The sequence below is a fragment of the Procambarus clarkii genome, chromosome 54 (assembly GCF_040958095.1).
Source record: "Procambarus clarkii isolate CNS0578487 chromosome 54, FALCON_Pclarkii_2.0, whole genome shotgun sequence".
In the NCBI taxonomy this organism is placed as follows: domain Eukaryota; kingdom Metazoa; phylum Arthropoda; class Malacostraca; order Decapoda; family Cambaridae; genus Procambarus; species Procambarus clarkii.
Window position 1 is genome coordinate 4,263,891 of NC_091203.1, and position 21,405 is coordinate 4,285,295.

Genomic DNA, 21,405 nt, shown 5'->3' on the forward strand with positions numbered 1-21,405 from the left:
CATTTTAATCCCCGTCAACGAAAATTTCATATGTTCAAAGAACGAAGATCATATATGCTCAAAAAGCAATCGGGTATGCCAAGTTGGGGCCGTCAAATCTCACTGGGATAACTAAAAACGGGTACACCAAGTTGGGGCCGTCAAATCTCACTGGGGTAACTAAAAACGAGTACACCAAGTTGGGGCCGTCAAATCTCACTGGGGTAACTAAAAACGGGCAAGCCAAGTTGGGGCCGTCGAAAAAAGCAAAACGGCCACTACTTGGCGTACTTTATACTACTCTCATCATGTTCTTGACCAATTCTGCTTGAACTGTTGAGAACATCTGAATCTTCATCACCTGCGAGATATTGGCTGACATATTGTTATGCATAAGGCCAATATTCTCAAGGTTCCCCACCTGACCCATCTTCGCAAGGCTTGCAAGTCCCCGGGCGAGTGTTTTACCACTACGCCACGGGGGACTGTGTAGGGGAAGATGATTATCTTCCCAGACTACTCGTAATGTTTATATCCTATGCTAATCTCTCATTGGGTACATAAAGGCTATTACATAACACTCACTCCTGTAGCGGCTCTAGCTTCACAAGGACACTAGATATGCATGATCTGCCTCTATTATTCTAGAATCAAGAATAAATCTTTTCCTCACACAGATCATGCACTATTCACATTTACATGTGTTCGGATAATGCACTAATCACATTTATATGTGTTCGGATCATGCACTATTCACATGTAATAAGAAATTATCTTTTGTTCACATTTCAATTTCTGAGAATACACGACATACACAAAAGAATATTATGTATTCGATTCTGACTGTCTGCAAACATTGAAGGCGTCAGACACTGTGGCGGGGACATCGCTGCTGAGGAAGTACTACCACCTCAAGACGGTGGGAGGCATCTCGTCCCGCTCCTCAGAGCACTCCACCGTCATCACTTGGGGTAAGGAGCGGGAGGTGGACTCCCACAGACACCTGCTCCAGACCTACCCTGAAGGTAAGATGCTAAGAATGAACCAAAAGTGTGTTGGATTTTCCTGCTGAGCTCCGGAATAATTTATCGAAAAATCAAAAAGTCAATGTATTACAAATTCACGGAGAAAATATTGTGCTTGGGATGAGAGCTTGCTCTTTCTTGATCTCAAGAGCAGCAAGCTACTCACATCACTCTAAATGAAAGATAACCAAGCCTAACTGCAAGATTTTGTGTTAGAGCTAGTTAGGATCAAGGCTAGTTTCTTGTAATACTGCATATGTGATTTCTAGGATCCAGGCTTTCTGCAGTGTCTATGTAGCATATTATAAGTAGTTTCCTTGTGAATGACATGAAGAATGCTTTCAAATGCAGTAATATATGCCGGAGAATGGTTTAATTATTATTTGTTTGAGGCAAATGAAAAAACGATAATGCTCTAGCCATTCACATTATATATATCCGCCACAAAAGTGATCACGGCAGTTCTGAATGGTTCTGCTTTACAAGGATGTAAAAACTCTTGTACATACAAATAAATAAATAATTGAACAAAACCACACGTGTAGTGTTGTTTATTGTGTTGTAGTGTAGTGAAATAAATAATTAAGTCAGTATTAATGTTGTTACATTTACAGCCAAGATACACCCCTCTCTCCCCAATAGAGTCATACAACCCCCCCCCCCCTCCCTGTAAATAGTCCAGAATTATAGTCTATACTTAGACTACACAAGTATAGTCCCATAGTTTTATTTAGTTACGTTCAATGAAAAGAATGAACCCAAAATTTTATGTTATGTTTGTTACAAGTTGGGTGAAGGCGAGCCTCCGCTGACACTCCCAGGGAGGAGGGAGTGTTTCCCGCCTAAAGCCAAACCGGAAGCGGAACACAGGGTCTTCGGAGAAGTTGGAATTATGATTTGCTGGTCGTCGGGAGAATTTATTTGTACTAAAGTTTGTCTACTAATATCCAATGTTGTGACTTAACTTATCATCAGAATAATTGTGAAGACATTACATGTTATCTTGAGGTTATCTTGAGATGATTTCGGGGCTTTAGTGTCCCCGTGGCCCGGTCCTCGACCAGGCCTCCACCCCCAGGAAGCAACCTGTGACAGCTGACTAACACCCAGGTACCTATTTTACTGCTATGTGGTGCCAGAAAAAAAAATATTGATAAGTCGTGGAGAGGGACTTGAGCAGTGATGCCAGTTACTGTTTTACATTTTGAAGAGTGTTTCCATAATGTATCTATCATCAGAATTTTGTTTTCCACAAATAGATTTAAACAAAAATTTCAGTAAAGGAATGTCATTTTTATTGTATTTAGTACTAACCCCCATTTTCACTCTAAGCTGTTAACGTGTGCTACGGCCTCACATAGCCAGTAACCCGGCTTCTTTTCATTTCTCTTTCTATAGGGCCTTAGTGCCTCTTCTTACCAGATCCAACCCCAACCAGGGTTAAGTTATTAAGAACTGATCAGTAATAGACAACTAAACGGGTAAACAACACTAAAACCATCACCACATGCACTTCAATCTTATCTACAACAATATACACCTATTACAATTAAACATCACGGGTAACACCGTACGTATCACTTTCATACAAGACACTACAAAAACTTCTGCCATCGAAACACTGGTGCGGCGAATCTTCTTCCTAAACACTCAAGGCTTCTTCCCCAAGCCTTTTTTCTGAGATACATGCCAGCGAGATCACTTTTCTCAACAATTCACGGGCCAGTCCTCCACAGAATCATCATAGTGTCTAAACACTCCCTCGAAACTCCAGCAAAACGGTCGCTGGCTTCCTCTAAAGGTTTAACCACTAACAAGCCTTAACTTAGAGGTCAGACAGATTAATTCCATCTATTAACAAAACTGTACCACCCTGGAATACGTTGTTCCAAAACCAATAGGTCGTTGGCTTCTGCAGACGATTCACTGTCCCCAAGAACACGCCCAACTTGTTCCCACCGAAACAAGTCTTGCATTCAGGACTGCCCTTGCTGGCCACTCATGGTGGACTGCCTCTTGCCATTCAAGGTACTTGGTACTCAACTTGGCCATCCCAGCATGTGTCGGTCAATCACCAATACTTCACTGGGTATCACAGAGAATTTCCAGTCTATACCAATTCGCCCCACTTGTTCCCACTGGAACACGTCTTAAGTGCGGAACTACCCTGGGTGAATTGATTTCTGTCGACCAAGGTACCACCCATATCCCATCACTTCTGAAGAGTAAAAGATGAATAGTAAGAAGGAAACTGCACAGGTGTCAATAAGATCGCAGCCTTCCACTGGGGAACAGAAAAATAGGTCGGGTACTCAACAGATGACGTTGACAATGTCACAACAACTCTCCTAAAAGAATTTGGGTCTGGTGAACTCAACAGAGGGCATCAACATCATAACAAGGGCCCTATACCCATCCTGTGAGCAGCAGTGAAACCCATACCCATCATGTGAGCGATGGCAGAGTCCATACCTATTCTGTGGGGCGGTAGTGGGCAGCATACTTATTCTGTGGGCGATAGTGGGCCCCATATCCATCCTGTGGGAGGTAGTGAACCCCTTACCTGTCGTGTGAAGGGTAGTGGAATGGAACCATCACCACACGCACATAAAGACACATAATTCATTTAGCTAAGCAAGTTACAATATTCATAAGCTAACTGTAAATTTTAATATATATTGTTATATCAACAATTACTGGGTTTGAGACCAACTACAAGTACAGCCTCCTAGAACAGCAACTTACATATGTGATGAGCTAGTTTCATAATTGGATGTTCATCCTGTGGCTCCATTCTGCGGGCAATGGTGGAAAGGTTACAATCACCCACATTTACTACCTGCCTTTAGTAAACTTGCGATATATGCCAAAATTTTCTGATAGTAGATCATTTTGGACTAAATATTTACACATATTTTGCACATTTGTTATAGACCAAAAAGTAGCTTACTTATAGACTAAATACCACTAATGTTCAGAGCTAATTGCAGATATGATTACGAAATACAAGTTAAAAGAAGAAGATATCCTGCAGTGTATATAAATGGATGTCCTTCCCGCAGGGGACGTCGGGTGTGTGTGCGACTCGTATGACATCTGGCGGTGCCTGGAGGAGGACTGGTGCGGGGAGCTGAGGGACCTGGTACTCCAGCGGGGCAGCAAAGGCGGCTGTATCTACCTCGGGCCGGACAGTGGTGATCCCAAAGTGGTGATTCTTAAGGTAACTGTCCTGTTTACATGTAGGATATGTTGCAAGGAAAGACATTTGGGTACGGCTGTTTATACCTGATGCCCGGTGAAATAGGTACCCAGGAGTTAGGCAATGCTTATCGGTTGGGGAAGTCAGTCGTTGGTCTAGGGGGGGTGGGGGGCGGGGGTTACCTCTGGGCTTCCTGTCCTTGTAAATAAATAACCAAATCTTTTGTGACACTGATGGACTTCAGAAACATGCAACCCATAAATTATTAATAACCCTAATGACCCTACCAGGATTCGAACCCCTTGACGTCCAAGATCACCCCTAAACGTACACGGTACCATGATCATTGCAGCAATTGATCGTCTATATAAGGATTGGTCAGTCCTGGTGCTTTATTCACGTAACAAAGTTATCGTGAATAACTGAACTCAATTACGGGCTCACTATAGCACGTGCTACTCGTACATTTTGTTTTGACTGGCTAAATCTAAAACAACAACAACAATCTGGTGCTAATGAACTAAGCTTCACGACTGATCAATTGGTGTAGTGATCACGGTACCAGGTACATTCAGGAGGGATCCTGGCGTGATGGGTTCCAATCCTGGTCGGGTCATATGGAGTTCTGAGTTATTTATTGCTTGCGTGTTCTTGCTGCCTTTCTCATATGTATATATATATATATATATATATATATATATATATATATATATATATATATATATATATATATATATATATATATATATTTATATATATATATATATTTATATATATATTTATATATATATTATATATATATTTATATATATATATATATATATATATATATATATATATATATATATATATATATATATATATATATTTATATATATATATATATATATATATATATATATATATATATTTATATATATATATATATATATATATATATATATATATATATATATATATATATATATATATATATATATATATATATATATATATATATATATATATATATATATATATATATATATATATTTATATATATGTTGTACCTAGTAGCCAGAACGTCGTACTCGGCCTGCTATGCAAGGCCCGATTTGCCTAATAAGCCAAGTTTTCCTGAATTAGTATATTTTCTCTAATATTTTTCTTATGAAATGATAAAGCTACCCATTTCATTATGTATGAGGTCAATTTTTTGATCTCATACATAATTCCTCATACATACCTCATACATAATTGACCTCATACATAACAACTCATACATAATTGACCTCAATTCAACCAAGAGATGGCTTCCTGAACCTTGCAGGAATCAACCTCACTGAGGACCAAGTCACTCTCCTAAATCTGGGTATAAACTGTCACGTTATGTCCAGACCGAGTGAGATGGCCCGGAAGTGGAGTTGGAGATTCTGTTGGACGGCATATTCGACCTCGAAGCACAAAAGAAGGTCTCCACCAAAGATACCTTACAAGCAGAACTTATTGCGGAAGGAGGAAAGAATCGAGGCAACTACAGAAGCACCATACTGTCCCCCGAGCTCAAAGCGGCAGCTAAGAGCCTTCGTGAGAACAAGGAGATAGTTGTCAGGAGAAGCGACAAGTCGCCAATATACGTCATTCTTAAAAAAGACGAATATCTGGCGAAAATGAACCTCATACTCTCTGACCAAACTAAATTCCAAAGGGTAACGAAGGACACTACAGCCGAACTGAAAGCAAAGGTCAACAAATTGATCGAAACTGTGAACGCCAAGAAATCTGGACTCCACCTGCCAAAGATTATTGGGGAATACAAACCTGGATATGCGTATGGAAATGTCAATACACACAAGCCTGGAAACCCACTTCGGCCAATCATCAGCCAGATACCCACACCCACGTACAGACTGGCAAAACGACTCAACGGCTTGCTGACTCCTCATGTCCCTTGCGCCTTCAGCCTGAAGTCTCCAAAGGAGTTTGTTGACTTGCTGTGGGGAACACGGGCCACAGGTATAAGAGCCTCGTTGGACGTAGAATCTCTGTTTACCAACGTACCTGTGGATGAAACAATCGGGATGATAGCCGACAGAGTGTACCGTGATCCAGCCTGTACTCCTCTTGACATACCAGAAAACAGTCTAAGGAAACTATTCCAAGCTTGTACTAAAGAGGCACCCTTCTTGAGCCCGGATGGACACATGTATAAGCAAGTAGATGGGGTCGCCATGGGTTCTCCCCAAGGTGTCCTGTTGGCAAACTTCTACATGGGTACCATCGAGCAAAAAGTCTCAGTCGACATGAACTTGAAACCGGCCATATACTGCAGGTATGTTGACGACATTTTTACACAGGTACCTGATGTCTGACATCTGCAGGAGCTGAAGGAGGCATTTGAGCAGAATTCTGTGTTGCGTTTCACTTACGAGATGGAGAAGGATGGGAAGCTGCCCTTTCTAGATGTAACAGTCATGGAAAGGAGCGGAGTTTTCCACACTGCAGTCTACACTAAGGAAACAAACATAGGAATGTGCCTGAATGCCAACAGTGACTGCCCGGACAGGTACAGGAGGAGTGTTGTTAACGCTTATGTCGACCGTGCCCTCAGCCACAGCTCAGAATGGAAGCAAGTCGATGAAGAACTCTGTAGGGTAAGGCAGGTCCTAGTCAACAACGGCTTCTCCAATGGTTTCGTGGAAGACATCATAAGAAGGAAAGTGAAACGCCATGCAACCTCTGAAGAGACAACTAACACAACACCTATACCCCCTATTAGACTATTTTACAGGAACTTCTTTTCCACAGCCCATAAAACGGAGGAAAGGGTCCTGAAAGATATTGTCAGTAGAAACGTTATCCCTACAGACAAAAATCAGAAGATACAACTGACAATTTACTATAAAACCAAAAAAACGGCCAGCCTACTCATGAGAAACTCTCCAGACACAAAGCAGAACGTTTTAAAAGAGACCAACGTCGTCTATGCCTTCAAATGCCCTCTTGGGGATTGTAAGCTTCAAAAAACTCAGTATATAGGCAAGACAACAACATCTCTTTCCAGGCGTTTAACGATGCATAAGCAACAGGGCACCATTAAGGAACATATAGCCTCTTCCCACAACCAAACCATCACCAGAGAAATCTTAGCAAACAACACAGAAATCATCGATAGATACAGCGATAGCAGGCGGCTCGACGTCTGCGAGGCACTACTCATCAAGAAGTCAACACCAACAATCAACAGCCAATTAATGCACAACTATATTCTACCCACTTCAAGACTCCGCTCCAATATAGAAGCATCAAGAAATATGGGCCAATAAAAATAGGCCTTCTGCAGTTACCTACTTTTAATACCTGTTTGTATTTCATTGTTTTCGTGTTCTGTCTTGTGTTAAAAGTTTATTTTCACCTCATCCAAAATTATTGTAACATGTCACTTCACCCAAATGTAGGTATAAAAACTCGAAAGATGTTTAAGCTCTATTCAGTTAAAGTTGTGTGTGATTGTGTAAACTAAAGTCTTTGAAAATGTAATAAGTTTTACGAAACGCGCTCAAGTGTCGCGTCAGACTAGAAATAAAAATAAATTTTGGAGAATTGATCTTTGAATTACCATCAACAGTGAAAAGAAACGTACGAAAGATCGAGAAAATTCGTGTTAGAATTATTAATCTTACTTTTTCGGTCATATTTAATAATATATATATATATATATATATATATATATATATATATATATATATATATATATATATATATATATATATATATATATATATATATATATTATATATATATATATATATTAAATATATATATCTATAAAATATATATATATATATATATATATATATATATATATATATATATATATATATATATATATATATATATATATATATATATATGTCATATATATATATATATATATGACAATGTCAGACCACGGAGGAAAAATGAAACAGGAAATTTCCTTAAGTACTTTCGTATATTAAATACATCTTCAGAAGGTCACCTTCTGAAGATGTATTTAATATACGAAAGTACTTAAGGAAATTTCCTGTTTCATTTTTCCTCCGTGGTCTGACATTGTCACATTCTTAATCACGTGTTTATTTTCGTGATATACACACACACACACACATATATATATATATATATATATATATATATATATATATATATATATATATATATATATATATATATATATATATATATATATATATATACTTCAGACTTGTATCGAGGTCCAACTATGGTAGAACTACTGATCTTTCCCCAGGATGTAACCCCACAACAGTTTACTATATCCCGAGTACCTATATACTGTTAGGTGACCAGAGGCATTAGGTGAAAGGAAATGTACCCCCCCCCCCCCCGCCCCATAGGCTTCATATGAAGCATTACTCGGGTGTAAATATTCATAGACCTAATAATAGTGTCATCTTTATTACCAACTGAACTATGATTTTTTATGATAGTGATGATATTACGATGAATAATGGTAACACATCTTTATTTCTTTCCCACGCCGTTGTCTTCAGTGTCTGGAGATCCTGGGGAAGACCTACGGGACGGAGACTAACACTAAGGGCTACAAAATGCTTCCTCCTTACCTAAGGATCACTTGTTCTGAGGGCATCACCCACAAGGCACTCTGTAAGTTGGCTCACACACGAGCTACGCAACTGTATACATACATACATACATACATACATACATACATACATACATACATACATACATACATACATACATACATACATACATACATACATGCATACATTCATACATGCATGCATACATACATACATACATACATACATACATACATACATACATACATACATACATACATACATACATACATACATACATACATACAAACATTATAGAATATACACTTGCAGGAGAATATACGGAACTCTGATAAAATCTGTACTAGCATCAGCCATAATGATGCAGTTTATAATAAAATGCTGTATACCATGTTTATAATGACACACGCTCTAATGTCGTACAATACTAGAAATACATGCAGTAAAAATGTAGTTCATTCACAACCACATCTTAAGCTATAATGGTAATTGACTTCGTGACGCATCCAGACTAAGATATATGGGATTTTCAATCTGAATATTAGTAACCTATGTTTATAACGATGGGACCTCACGCACTCGTAACAGCTATAAGGGCTCATGGACAGTCCCTATAGAGCGAGGAGGTCCACAAGTCCCCCAGGCAGCCCCACATATTCCAACGGGAAGTCAACTGATTACAGGTCATAAGTCATCAGATGACCTTCTAGGGGGAATCAAAGCATCCACCACCAGAATGCTTCCCCACATTCCAAAAGCAGCGCGTCCATTTAGAGCAGGCAAACAAGCAGACCTCAAGAAAATAAATATACTCTCTGAGAACCTTGGAGTTCCAGGCACCCTCAATGCATGGCACAATTTGCTCCTGTTTAGCTGCGTTTCCGTCATGGAAAGAGGAGGCAAGTTTCTAGGTTAATCAGTCACAAGTTCAACAAATAATTTCATCAGAGACCTATTGCCTTTGGTAACTCACTTCACCACCTCTTTATCAGGGTGGCTGTCAAAAACTTCCGTATGAAAGCTGCTATGATGCTTCGACCCCATTAACTAAGAGCTTTAGCGCTTTCCATGGCAGTGAAGCAGCAGCTCACACAACAAAATCCTACGCTAATCACCTCTCGGAAAATAGAACAGTAATTAAACTTGAGTTTGGAAATACTTTCAACCAGGTAAAAAGATATATGGTTCGTACAAGGTTCGAACCATTTCGAACTTCAAAGCAGTTCGAACAAGCCTCATTTGTTTACTCCTCTTCGTTTCTGCAGGTTACAGTAAAGAATCGACACTGTTGTTTAGGAACATGAAGTAGTTTCAGCAGGTGTCCAGCAGGGAGACCCACTTGCCCCTTTTCTTTTCTTTTCTGCATGGCTGTTAAAGAGATCACGTGCAGATTGACCAGAGAGCTCAACTTAGGATTCCTGGATGATGACATCCCTGGCAGGAACATAACGATCCCTGGTTTACATCGATGAAACCTAGGAGTTAGGACTCACCTTAAATCCTTCGAAGAGTGAAATTATCTTATCTAGCTAACCAGTTATTGATGCAGTAAGAACCGTCCTACTAGGAGTCTCATTGTGCTGGTACTCTCGCATCAACAGTGTGCTGCCAGGAGCACATTTGTACTCAAATGCCATTGATGTAATTCTGGAAGAAAAGTTGAACAACTTGAGGAGGATGGAAGAAAGAATAGATGCCAAATGGATATTATTACCTCAGTGATGCTGGAGGCAACTTCTGGTAAGTATACAAAACACCTCGCTCTGGTAGGTCCCCATGCTGGAGAATCCTGTTGGTTATCCTTAATTCTGCCTTGGTCACTCAGCTGAACCATCGAGCCATAAATATTGCCGTTTCCCTGTGCCTTGCCATCCCTGTCTCCATCGATCACAATTGCATCTGCAGCTGTGCTTCCCGAGCCAATATGGCAGCCATGGTCTCATTTGTCGTGAGTCAGAAAGATTGCTAGATATGAAGAAGTCAATGATATCATTAAGAGAAATATGGCTGCAGGTAAGTGTCCAGCACAAAGAGAACCTCAGTTGTGCAGACCAGACAAAAACTCACCAACGCCCAGATGGAGTAAACCTGCAGCCATGGAGGGATGGTAAACAGCTTGTGTGGGACTACATGTGCATCTACATTGGCTGATGCCTGTCTACCTCTCAGCACAACTGAGAGTGATGGGGCAGCAACCTTCAGAAAGACCCAGAAAACTAATTAATAAGTACAGAGGCTTCGAACATTGTTGCAAGTTTGTGTCAACAGGGTCTGAGATCCTTGGCATCTGGAGTAAGTGTGCACTTAAGTTCCTAAAGGAGGCGAGTGAGGAGCTCATTAAGCAAACTTGAGACGTAATAGTGACCAGTTTCCTGTTTCAGCGCCTCAATGTCGCGATCCAGAGGGGAAATGCTTGCTGTGTTTTGGACCACGTACCCCCACCTCAGAATAATTGGATGTGGTTTTCGAACTGTGATTGTTATTTGTGTACATCTTCCGTAAACTGTAAAATAATGTAATAAAATAAAATTATTAAATAAATCATATTAAATAATAACAAATATAGCTGATAGGAGAAGAAAGTACTTAAAAGTGTTCAGGGAGAATCTACAACGTCTTCTATGAATACCTTTTATTCTCTTCTCTTCTCCAAGGCTGTGGATCCCCACAATTGCTCCAGGACATGCACTCTTAAAACTGTCAATAACATATATTTCAATACTCTAATTGATCATGAGACCATCTTTTGTAGTAACTGTGTGGATCCATTACGTGCTATGCACAGTCCACCTTTAAGCCAATCACACGAGGGAATGAACGAGCATTAGTCTGAAGTTTTATCAATAGGTGTCCTGTATCACAGTAGCCTACATCCTCGGCTTACAATGGAGAAACCCGAGTTTAATCCTCGGTTAGGACAGGAAAGGTTGGGCATGGTTCAATTACCCGATGCCTCTGTTCACGTAGCAGAAAAATAGGTTGTCCCAGGAAGTTTGGCAACTATTGAGGGTTGCATCCTGGCGAAGGTCAATAGTTGATCAAAGTGAACATTTTTGAGTGTGTGCCCAAATTGGCAATAATTTTCTAAATAAATTATCTTGTGTGCTGAAGAGAATATTGAGCCTCAGATTATAATTTATTATTATTATTACATTTGCAAATTACCATTTTTGTGGCGAAAATATAATGTTGGAAATCATTCTTAAACATGTCTGCTTATCTTGAGATGATTTCGGGGCTTTTTAGTGTCCCCGCGGCCCGGTCCTCGACCAGGCCTACATCCCCAGGAAGCAGCCCGTGACAGCTGACTAACACCCAGGTACCTATTTTACTGCTAGGTAACAGGGGCATAGGGTGAAAGAAACTCTGCCCATTGTTTCTCGCCGGCGCCTGGGATCGAACCCAGGACCACAGGATCACAAGTACAGTGTGCTGTCCGCTCGGCCGACCGGCACCTAGACAACAAATAACTCTTCTGAATTTTGCATTATTTGGTCTAGCTTTATGAATTATATGCTATTTGCTATTCATAAGCAGCAATTTCAAAGAAGTAAAAAATAATGAATTCAGTAACAATAATAAACCGTCCCCGTGGCAAAGTGGTAAGACACTCGCCTGGGTTTTCGCGAGCGCTTTGGAACGGGTTCGTATTCTGACTTGGGAGGATTTACTGGGCAGAAGTTCTTAACTGTAGCCTCTGTTTACCCAACAGTAAAATGGGGTACCTGGTTGTTAAGTTAAACGATCTGGTGCGTCGTATTCCGGGGAAATATTAGGATTAAGGACTTGAAACGCTATGCATACTAGTGTCTGTACATGAATGTAAGAACTCTTGTATATATAAATTAAAAAAAATACAAATAATAATAATAATGTAAGGAAAAGGAGCTGATATTTATTTACGTGAATATTGTTTTACTGACTCCCCCCGTGTCTTCACCAGCTGTAGGTCTTCCAGCAGGGAATCTTGTGTGCCTGCCAGAGTGCCATCATCCAGGAACCAGATGTTGAGCTCACTGGACAGTCTGGTTGTAATTTCTCGAACCGCTATGCAAAAGAGGAAGGGTGCAAGTGGGTCTCCCTGTTGAATTCCCTCTGCTGAGGTGACTTCATGTTTGCCAAACAGGAGGGTTGAGTCTTTGCTATAGCCTGCTGACACAAACGGGAGAATGCTTGGGCAATGTTCCTGAACTGCAGTGAGGATTGCTTCCCTTTTGACCGAGTTGAAAGCGTTTTTAAAATCTAATTTTACTACTGCCTGGTCTTCAGTAAGAGAGCTAATGTAGGCTCGTGCAGCATGAGCCGCTGCTTCACAGCCTTGGGGGACTCCAAACCCCAGCTGGTTGGGTTGCAGCATGGTGGCTGCTTCCATTCGGATACTTCTGACAGCAGCCCTTGCAACTAGGCGGCGAAGGGTCTGATCCCTCCCCCCTTCTTTTTCAGGGCACATAGGGATGCACCAAAGAAGAATGGTTTGATTTCATCAGGGATTAACCCGGCGAGGCAGTTGTTGACAAACGTTGTGATTTCTGTCAGGAGCGCTTCTGCAGCTGGGCCAAGAACAGGGTTCACCATTTCCTTCACCTGTTGAGGTCTTACCCCTGTGTAGCCTCCTGAGGAGCCCGGGGGAAATGAAACGATAGCTTTATAAACCTCTGACTCCCGGAGGACGAGAGGTTCCTGGTTAGGGGCGAGCCTGACCTGTGGGGGAGGTCCACCTACGGCCCTGAGGGGGTGTTTTTCTCTCAGTGCTTGGGCTGTGGTTTCGTCCCTGGGCAAAATTTTGTCCAGTGAAGTAATTATGAGAGCAGTGAAATCAGTTTTACCAGAAGCCTCAGTCGTTAAACCTACCGACAGCACACTACTCGGAGCACCTCTGGGCCACAATGCCATTGCTGCAGTCCTTGACGAAAAGTTTAGAGACCTAAAGAGGATGGAAGAGAGAATTGGGGACTTGGACTCCCACGATGCCCTCTACCTTCTCACAAAGTGCCTTACCTTGCCCAGGCTAACATACTTCTTAAGGTGTGCACCAACTTTTGGCAACCCACTTCTACATCAATATGATGAGCTCCTCAGGTCAATATTCAGGAAGGCGCTCAACCTAGATTTAGATGAGTCAGTGGGACCAAGCAACACTACCAGTGAGATTTGGAGGGATAGGCATACGAAAGGCAACTGAGGTAGCACTTCCAGCATTCTTATCCTCATGTACAGCAGCCAACGAATTGGTAGGGCAGATCCTACCAGAGCGTATGAGAGAGACAGCGGGAACTCATGATCAAACGTTCATCGAAGCAGCCAGACAATGGGACACCATTGCACACCCTCAACCCCGACCACAAGTCCCAAAAGACCACAAGCAGGCCCACTGGGATAGCCCCATAATGGAAAAGACTGTCACAGCAATGTTTGACAACGCTGATGCTGAAAACAAAGCCCGCCTCCTAGCGGTAACAGCACCCCACGCCGGGGATTTTTTATTTGCTGTGCCCAATGCAGCCCTGGGAACTCGCCTCAGTCATGACGTTCTCCGCATTGGAGTTGCCCTTCGCCTTGCCGCCCCCATCCTCACCGAACATAGGTGCATCTGCGGAACTGCGATGGCAGACCAATATGGTCATCATGGTCTGGTATGTCGTAAATCACAGGGTAAAATTGCAAGACATGAAGAAGTCAACGACATCATCAAGAGGAGCCTCGCCACAGCCCGCTGCCCGGCACAAAGAGAACCACACTTATCCAGACCTAACGACCCTCAGAAGCGCCCTGATGGGGGTCACCTTGCTACCTTGGAAGGATGGTAAGCAAGTGGTATGGGACTACACGTGCGCTGCCACACTGGCCAGTACCTACCTCCACTACAGCACACGTGAAAGCGGTGGTGCTGCTTCTTTCAGGGAATCGCAGAAAATTATTAAATACAGAGGTCTAGCACACTGCTACAGCTTTGTTCCGATCGGCTCGGAGACCCTCGGTTCGTGGGGAAAATGTGCAATGAAGTTCCTGAAGGAATTGGGGGACAAATTGATCAGCGCTACAAAAGACCAGAGAGCAAAAAGTTTCTTGTTCCAGCGCCTCAGTGTTGCGATTCAGAGGGGAAATGCCTGTTGCGTCTTGGGTACTAGTCCAACTTCAGAGGAATTCGAAGAAGTGTTTGACTTGCAACAATGATCGAACCCGTCTGTGACATTCATCAATGTTTCCCATTGTTGTGTTTTTCAAGAGATCCATAACCTTTAATCACCTTTTTGCATTATTATTTTTGTATCAACCCATGTATATCTTGTAACCATCAAATGCATAATAAAGCACAAAAAATAAAAAAGGAAGGGGGTGGTAGGAGAAAAGCACACATAAACTGTATTGGAGGGGATCTAAACATTCCCTCTAATGCGTTATGCATGGTTTCCTCCGAGGCTATGGGTCCCCCTTCTTCCAGCTAGAGGTGGTACTCCCTTCCATTTTTTTGTTTTGTTTTTAAGAAAAAAAAAAAAAAAAAATATATATATATATATATATATATATATATATATATATATATATATATATATATATATATATATATATATATATATATATATATATATATATATATATATATATATATATATATATATATGAAATAATTAATAAATATATTTATATATATATATAAATATATATATATATGTTGTACCTAGTAGCCAGAACGCACTTCTCAGCCTACTATGCAAGGCCCGATTTGCCTAATAAGCCAAGTTTTCCTGAATTAATATATTTTCTCTAATTTTTTTCTTATGAAATGATAAAGCTACCCATTTCATTATGTATGAGGTCAATTTTTTTTTATTGGAGTTAAAATTAATGTAGTTATATGACCGAACCTAACCAACCCTACCTAACCTAACCTAACCTATCTTTATAAGTTAGGCTAGGTTAGGTAGCCGAAAAAGTTAGGTTAGGTTAGGTTAGGTAGGTTAGGTAGTCGAAAAACAATTAATTCATGAAAACTTGGCTTATTAGGCAAATCGGGCCTTGCATAGTAGGTTGAGAAGTGCGTTCTGGCTACTAGGTACGACATATATATATATATATATATATATATATATATATATATATATATATATATATATATATATATATATATATATATATATATATATATATATATATACAGAGCACCACTTGGTTTCCGAACTTTAGTTATCCGAAACTTCCAGTTTCCCGATTGGGGTTGGGGAGTCATGCTACCAGAACAAAGTTCGGGTAGGAAGGGGTCCGCCAAGCGTCACGCCGGCTTGTTGTGGTGGGTGGGAGATGGTCCAGTTTGCCCGCTGTGACTTCACAGATTCACGGCCTATTATTCCTATTATTTTGAATTGCCATAAGGCTGGAATGTTCATTCTGTGCTTTTGTTTTACATATCTGCACAATCAAGAAACATCTGTGCACCATGTTGGCTCCAAATGCACGCATTGCGTCAGTGATGGCTAACTGGTGGGTGGATGGACGATGGAGCTTAGGTGGGAGGCAGTATGAATGAGGGGGGGGGGAGAATCAGTGAGAGAGGGGGAGAGAGAGATGCTAGGAGGGAGGGGGAGGTAGAGAGAGATGTTAGGAGGTAGGGAGAGATGCTAAGAGGGAGGGGGAGGTAGGGAGAGATGCTAGGAGGTAGGCAGGAAGGGATGGAAGTAGTGAGAATTAGGGAGGGAAAGACAGGCTGGCAGGCACAGGCAGGCTGGCAGGCAGGCAGGCAGGCAGGCAGGCAGGCAGGCAGCCTAGCTTGCTGGCAGGCAGGGAGTGAGTGGTAGTCACGCGGTTGAACCGCGTGACCTTGAGAGATGGGATGTAGGGGGCGGGTGGTTTGTTGGTGGTGGGGGTGAGACCGGCTCATTCCCGAAGATAAGCCTAACACACACTACCCGTTAGCATGATGGCAGGGAGGGAGGCAGGCTGGCTGGAAAGGAAGCAGGCTGGCAGGCTGGGAAGGAGGCAGGCAGGCTGGGAAGGAGGCAGGCTGGGAAGGAGGCAGGCAGGCAGGCAGGCTTGCAGGCTGGGAAGGAGGCAGGCAGGCAGGCAGGCTTGCAGGCTGGGAAGGAGGCAGGCAGGCTTGCAGGCTGGGAAGGAGGCAGGCAGGCAGGCAGGCAGGCTTGCAGGCTGGGAAGGAGGCAGGCAGGCAGGCTTGCAGGCTGGGAAGGAGGCAGGCAGGCAGGCAGGCATGCTTGCAGGCTGGGAAGGAGGCAGGCAGGCAGGCTTGCAGGCTGGGAAGGAGGCAGGCAGGCAGGCAGGCTTGCAGGCTGGGAAGGAGGCAGGCAGGCTTGCAGGCTGGGAAGGAGGCAGGCAGGCTTGCAGGCAGGCAAGCAGGCTTGCAGGCTGGGAAGGAGGCAGGCAGGCAGGCAGGCTTGCAGGCTGGGAAAGAGGCAGGCAGGCTTGCAGGCTGGGAAGGAGGCAGGCTTGCAGGCAGGCTTGCAGGCAGGCTTGCAGGCAGGCTTGCAGGCTGGGAAGGAGGCAGGCAGGCAGGCAGGCTTGCAGGCTGGGAAGGAGGCAGGCAGGCTTGCAGGCTGGGAAGGAGGCAGGCAGGCAGGAAGCGATATATGGGTGTTGAAGTGAACCATGAACCACGTGACCTTTGAGAGTGTGTGTGTATGGGTTTGGGGTGGGGGGAGAGGGGGAGGTGTGTCGGTGGTGGGGGAGGGACCGGCTGACTCCGTAAGCCTAACCACACTCCACAGACCTGTGACCCAGATTTGTTTCTTAAATGTACAGTACATCATCGTATATTTTAGGCAGGATGTGCCTGCAGGCTGGCAGGATGTGCCTGCAGGCTGGCAGGATGTGCCTGCAGGCTGGCAGGATGTGCCTGCAGGCTGGCAGGATGTGCCTGCAGGCTGGCAGGATGTGCTTGCAGGCTGGCAGGCAAGCTGGCAGGATGTGCCTGCAGGCTGGCAGGCAAGCTGGCAGGCAGGCTGGCAGGCAAGCTGGCAGGCAGGCTGGCAGGCAGGCTGGCAGGCAGGCTGGCAGGATGTTCCTGCAGGCTGGCAGGCAGGATGTTCCTGCAGGCTGGCAGGATGTTCCTGCAGGCTGGCAGGATGTTCCTGCAGGCTGGCAGGCAGGCTGGCAGGCTGGCAGGAAACATCCAGAGGATGTTTGCCAGACGTCTTAATAATCAGTTAGGAACAATTAAGGACTTTTATAAAGCGGATCAGGACTTCACTTATTGGTGAGTACAAACAAAACACGGTCGCATTTACGCTATGAACCTGTCGATTTTTTCCCCTAGAGTTTTTTCGTAAATTTTTTCGGAAAAATTTCTTTTTACATTTCTAGTTTATTTTTTCCCCTCTATTTCTCGTATACGAACTTACATGTTAACCGACGGGTCTCGTCCCCAAGGGGTTCGGAAACCAAGTGGTGCTCTGTATATATATATATTTATATATGAAATAATTTTTTAACTGTTGAAAATTATTAATATATATTTTTTAACCAGATAATTCAAAATTATTACAAATTATTACATACAATTTGTACTGTAACTTATAAGTAACAAGAAATGTGAATATGAAGTTATACACTTTAGTTAAAATTATAAAACAGAAAATAACGTATAAGAAAATACAGTTATTTTATTCTTGAGATGTTTGCTGCCCCACCAACGACGTCATATTTATATCACACTTTTATTTGGTTGTTTTGAGAGCTATGCTGCAGCACTAATTTAATCATTAAGTCTACTCCTATAATTAGACTTGACAAAGTTCATGACTGAAAATAATTACTCACATGAATATACAGAGCGTAATCACACTATCGTGATGCATCAATGAGAAAATCCGTAGGAGCTGCTATGAGGGTTCGAACCAATGTGCTGCGTGCCTGGGAACTCACAGCGCATAGGTTCGAACCCTCATCACGGCTCCTACGGATTTTCTCACAAAAATATGTTGGTGAAAATACTGTAAATAATGCCACTGCAATATTTTTCACACTCAAAACTTTCAGGAATGGAATTCCAATTTCTGAATTTCATTTTCTGAAATTTTCTACACTGATTCAGTCACTAACTGATCTCTTTCAATATTTCCTAGTCAGTTTTAGTCAACAAAATTGTGCATTGAAATTTAGTTGCTTTGTAAATCAACTGCATCGAAAAATTATCCATGTCAATCCACTGCAACATTTCCAGGTTTAATTTGTCTAATGTTACTGTCTGCACACTTTATGTATTTTGTAATTTCTTCAAATGACCTGAATGCCGCAGATCTTAAAAGAAAAATTATCAGCTGTTGAGTCAATGATGCTCGAAAATTGCATTTGAAGGTTCTGAATGTCTGTTTTCTTACGCATTCGATCTGTCATTTGTGTTTTATAAGGTTTGGAAAATACTTGAATGTTCCATTCTCGACATCGGGTTAAAAAATTTAAGTTTGGTTTCAAAAACTTTTATATTATCTAACATCAAGTGTTTTCCCAGATCCATGTAATTTGGCGTTCAAGTCATTTAACTGTATTAACCTAGTTGTGTTTAAAGGGGTTGAGCTTTGTTCTTACGGCCTGCCTCTCAATTGTTAATAACTACTATTTTTTTTCCACACACACACACACACACACACACACACACACAAACACACACACACCCAGGAAGCAGTTTCGTCACAGCTGTCTAACTCTCAGGTACCTATTTACTGCTAGGTAACAGGGGTATTAAGGGTGAAAGAAACTTTGCCAATTTGATTCTGTTTGGTCCGGGAATGGAACCCGGACCACAGTGTGGGAAATTTTTACCCACCATATCTAATAATCATCTAAGAAATGTATAATTTCTATATCATTTCTATATCATATCAAAATCGTATCAAAATCATATTAGAATCATTATAGATTCATTATATAGCTTGATCCTGGATGACAATGGCAACATGAACACGTACGCAACAGGGCCCTTTTGATGCCTACATGACTTTGTACATGATCTCTCAAGGATCCGGAAGCTTCTAGAAGGATTTGTTAATTAAAAAACTATTGGAACATTTATTCAACATCCGGTAGGGATAATATCGAATCCTTAATAAGATTCAGTGGTACTTTCAAATACTACTTATAATCTTTAAATCTTATATCTAATTATATTATAATCACATCTTATCTTAATCATAAGTCTAGACTGAAAAAATAATCAATCAATATTCATTGAAAGCTACCTCTCAAGGGAGAGGGAGGAGCATCTCGGGGGCGAGAAGCGCCCACGACGATACCTCGCGTTTGTTTACAACTGAGTGAACAAGTGACTGATCCTTAGCGAACATTACCAGCTCAAGGACACCTTATCTAATATTTTTATCGCCAGTGAACACTCTCTAGAACTGGGGGAGTACCTGGACAATATCTACAAGGAAAATCCTACAACATTTATATAAAATAAGAGTGTATAGTGGAGATCACAGTGAACACGGTTTCCTCCACCTTCATTCCTACTCTTTATCCGATCATTCTTCTGCAACTGCAGGGACAATCACGTAGCAACGCTACCAGATCATCATACAGCAACGCTGTAGCAAAATATAGTGCCTAAACTCGACAAGAGAGATAATCAGTCTGGCAAACTTGTCAGACAGGCACCCGGCTTCAGATAAGTATATTGAAGTTTATTACAGTAGCGTATTAATTGGCCAATTGTATGCTTGTATAACTTTAATATTCTATAAATCTGTCTGTCGGTAATAAAGCGAGGCAAAGCCTCATTCATCGGTACGTTTATTAAAATTGTAGTGTAGCTGTGAATATTATCCATAACTAGACTCGTGAGTGTCCATTGGGTCAGAAAAGAATTCAGATTCAGATTCAGATTCAGATGTTTATTCAGGTAAGGTATATACATACAAGTGATGTTACATTAATGGATTGATATATAGATAGAGCTAGTACATACAATGCCTAAAGCCACTATTACGCAATGCGTTTCGGGCAAGAAAAACATTAATATCTAGAACTTAATACTAATTGAGCATAAAGAATAAAAAGTGTTGAGAACAAATACAAATAAAGATAAAAAAAGGGGGAACATGACTGAAAAAGCAGCACAAATACAATAGGTTGACAAACAGTGTTGATTAAAAAAAAAAAAAAAAGAAAATAACAGACATGGGTTGACAATAGAGGAGTGAGGTAGATTACAGGGAATTTATTAGGTAGTGTTTAGTTTTTATCTTAAACTGGTTGAGAGAGGTACAGTCTTTAACATGGTTGGGAAGGTCATTCCACATTCTGGGCCCCTTGATTTGCAGAGCATTTCTAGTTTGATTAAGACGTACTCTAGGAATATCAAAACTGTATTTATTTCTGGTGTGGTGCTCATGGGTTCTGTTACAACCTTCTATGAAGCTTTTAAGATCAGGATTGGCATTATAGTTTAGCGTTTTATATATGTATAAAACACATGAGAGAATGTGCAGTGACTTAATATCTAACATATTCAGAGATTTGAGTAGGGGTATCGAGTGATGTCTGGGGCCAGTGTTGGATATTGTTCTAATAGCGGCTTTGTGTTGGGTAATTAGAGGACGTAAGTGATTTTGGGTAGTAGAACCCCAAGCACAAATACCATAGTTGAGATAAGGATAGATAAGGGAGTAAT

At 41.6% G+C, this 21,405-nt stretch overlaps 1 protein-coding gene across 1 annotated transcript in view; it reads left to right on the top strand.

Moving 5' to 3' along the window:
• The window catches only part of LOC138352597 (nicotinamide phosphoribosyltransferase-like), a 174,184-nt gene that overhangs the window by 133,749 nt on the left and 19,030 nt on the right, over positions 1-21,405 (top strand). Inside the window, exons 8-10 of the mRNA XM_069305087.1 lie at positions 842-1,004; positions 4,067-4,224; positions 8,736-8,850. Of these exons, the coding sequence (XP_069161188.1) occupies positions 842-1,004; positions 4,067-4,224; positions 8,736-8,850 (436 nt within the window). The remainder of the gene's footprint in view (positions 1-841; positions 1,005-4,066; positions 4,225-8,735; positions 8,851-21,405) is intronic.